General features: G+C 58.1%; 1 protein-coding gene across 1 annotated transcript in view; it reads left to right on the top strand.

Annotated features, from left to right (window-relative positions):
- Positions 1–2,204, top strand: part of PTSG_13080 (uncharacterized protein) — a gene marked incomplete at its 3' end in the record, with an annotated part of 3,072 nt that extends 868 nt beyond the window's left edge. Inside the window, exons 3-6 of the mRNA XM_004988119.1 lie at positions 214–574; positions 859–1,679; positions 1,923–1,991; positions 2,145–2,204. Of these exons, the coding sequence (XP_004988176.1) occupies positions 214–574; positions 859–1,679; positions 1,923–1,991; positions 2,145–2,204 (1,311 nt within the window). The remainder of the gene's footprint in view (positions 1–213; positions 575–858; positions 1,680–1,922; positions 1,992–2,144) is intronic.
- Positions 2,205–2,590: the final 386 nt, after the last annotated feature.

Consider the following 2,590-nt stretch of genomic DNA (forward strand, 5'->3'; position numbering starts at 1 on the left):
TACACACACACACACACACACACACACACACACACGCACACACACACACACACACACACACACACACACACACACACACACACACACGCTCTCTCTTACCCTCGCACACACATACACACACACACTCGATCGCTTTCTGTTCCTCACCCCACCCTTAACACCCTCTTGCCACCACTCCAACCACTTTCCCCAACCACTCTCCCGACTGTGCAGGCGCGCATGACGCAGCTGACGCTGATGCCGGACCAAACGCTGACGCTGAACAGGGGCGGGGAGATTGTCATCACCAACCAGGCGCCCGACGAGCCCTGCCCCGTGATTGAGCAGTTTGATGTCTCCGACTTCACCGCCACCGTCTTCGAGGCCACGTGGCAGCCCAGCAACGACGGCGGGAAGCTGCGCGTGCACGTTGATGGCGACGATGAGGAGTATGATGTGGCGGGCACAACCTGGACCGGCACCATTCCGCTCGACAACACCGCCAACACGACCTTCACCCTGGAAGTGGCCAGTGGCACGGGCGCGGACCGCGTCGTCGCCCGCAAATCCGTCACCGTCCCACGTGCTGCCCCAGGTATACGTGTGTGTGTGTGTGTCTGTGTGTGTGTGTGTGTCTGTGTCTGTGTCTGTATCTGCGTCTGTGTGTGTGTGTGTGTCTGTGCCTGTCTCTGTGCCTGCGCCTCTGTCTGTCTCTGTGTCTGTGTGTGCGTTTTGATATGTGTGTGTATGTGCTTCTCACACCTCCGTTTCCCGTCCATGTCCCACTTGGCTTTTCCCACTTCCCCTCTCCCCCATCCCGTCACCATTCCCCTTACACAATACTTCCTCCCGCCTCCTTCCTCATCCGCTGTCCTGTAGTCATCTGGGCTGCCCCCACCTCTGGCGAGTGGTCCACGGGGGCCAACTGGATTGGTGCCCGCCCGCCCTGTAGCGACCAGCACGCCCGCGCTGCCCTCAACGGCAACAACAACGACAACGACGACGACGATGGTGGTGATGGTGGTGACGATAGCAGTGGCGCGTATGACATCACGGTGACACAAGACACGACAGTGCGAAGCTTCACGTGGGAGCCCAACTCCGCCCTGGTGCTCACCGCGGACGCCACGTTCACACTCGCGTACGACGCGGAAGTGGATGACGGCGCAGAGTGCACGGACCCGGGCCTCGCCACCACAACCATCGCGTCCACAACGACAACAACCACCACGGTGTTCACCACCACCACCACCACGACAACAACCCCCACGGTGTTCACCACCACCACCACCACCACCACGGTCCCCACCACTGGTACTGGCGGTACTGGTGGCGTGTCGACGATCACGCCCGGCAGCACCACGTCCAACACGTTCCCAACGACATCGAGCAATGGCGGTGCAACGACGACGACGCCACGCGGTGGCCGTCGCCCTCCGCCCGTGACCACATCCACGTCGACGAGCGACCCCGTCACCATTGGCAAGCAGGAGAGCTCTGCCTCCATTGCGCCCGTGGCCGGCGCTGCCGGTGGTGGTGTGGTGGTGATCATTGCCATCATCCTCATCATCGTCTTTGTGCGCCGCAAGCGCCGCCGCCTGGTTGTCGGCGACTATGCACAGCTGGACATGACGGCACTCGACATGAAGGACGCTCCGTTCTCGTCGTACTTTGGACCTGTCAAGCTCGCCCATCACGACGTTGGTGCACACGTGGCGTTTGGGAGAAAATGTGTGTGCGTGGGAGGGGGCGGGGGCGGGGTTGTTGTGGTTGCCATTGCTGTTTACGTTGCTGCATGTGCGTGTGTGTGTGCGTGCGTGTGTGCGTGTGTGTTGGGGGGGGGTTCACATTCGTGTCGCACCATGCCTTGTCTCCCAATTTACCTCCACCTTGTCCTTCCTCCATCTGCTATGCAACCTGTGTTCGTTCTTTCGTTGATGCAGGGTAACCAGCTGTGGTGCTTCACCCTCAGGCAGGGCGCGTCAACCCTCCTCAGGGAATGCATGGAAAAGGTGCGCAGGCATGCGCTGAACATGGCGCTCGTTATGTGTGTGTGTCTGAAACGGCTTCGTTGCTTTCATGATAGCACATTGTCGTCCTTCTCATCCTTCCCCATTTCTCTGCTTATTGCCACTGCACCCTTTCCACCACATCTCCGTGCACAGAACATTCGCCTCTTGCAGTCTCTCCAGCGCGAGTTGCTGCCTGCAAGCATGCTCGGGTAGGACCTCGCTCATGCTTGTTTCACAATGTTGCGTGCGTGCGTGTGTGTGTGTGTGTGTGTGTGTGTGTGTGTGTGTGTGTGTGTGTGTGTGTGTGTGTGTGTGTGTGTGTGTGTGTGTGTGTGTGTGTGTGTGTGCATCACAGAATGTACGGGAGTGATTATGAAACCATTTTTCAACCACAATTTCCACAGTCCCTGATCTATAACCAACCGAGATAGGGACGAGAAAATAAAGGTCAGAGTTTTACCGACTGACTCAACAAGTGAAGAAGTGAGAGGAGGTGTTGTGCCGCAAGATTTTCCGCACAGTGAACAATAAACGGATTTCAGTAAAGACCAAGGACTTGAGCGAGTGAGAAACCACCCACGGGCTGTTTTCCCTCAGGA

The sequence above is a fragment of the Salpingoeca rosetta genome, assembly GCF_000188695.1.
Source record: "Salpingoeca rosetta unplaced genomic scaffold supercont1.38, whole genome shotgun sequence".
NCBI lineage: Eukaryota > Choanoflagellata > Craspedida > Salpingoecidae > Salpingoeca > Salpingoeca rosetta.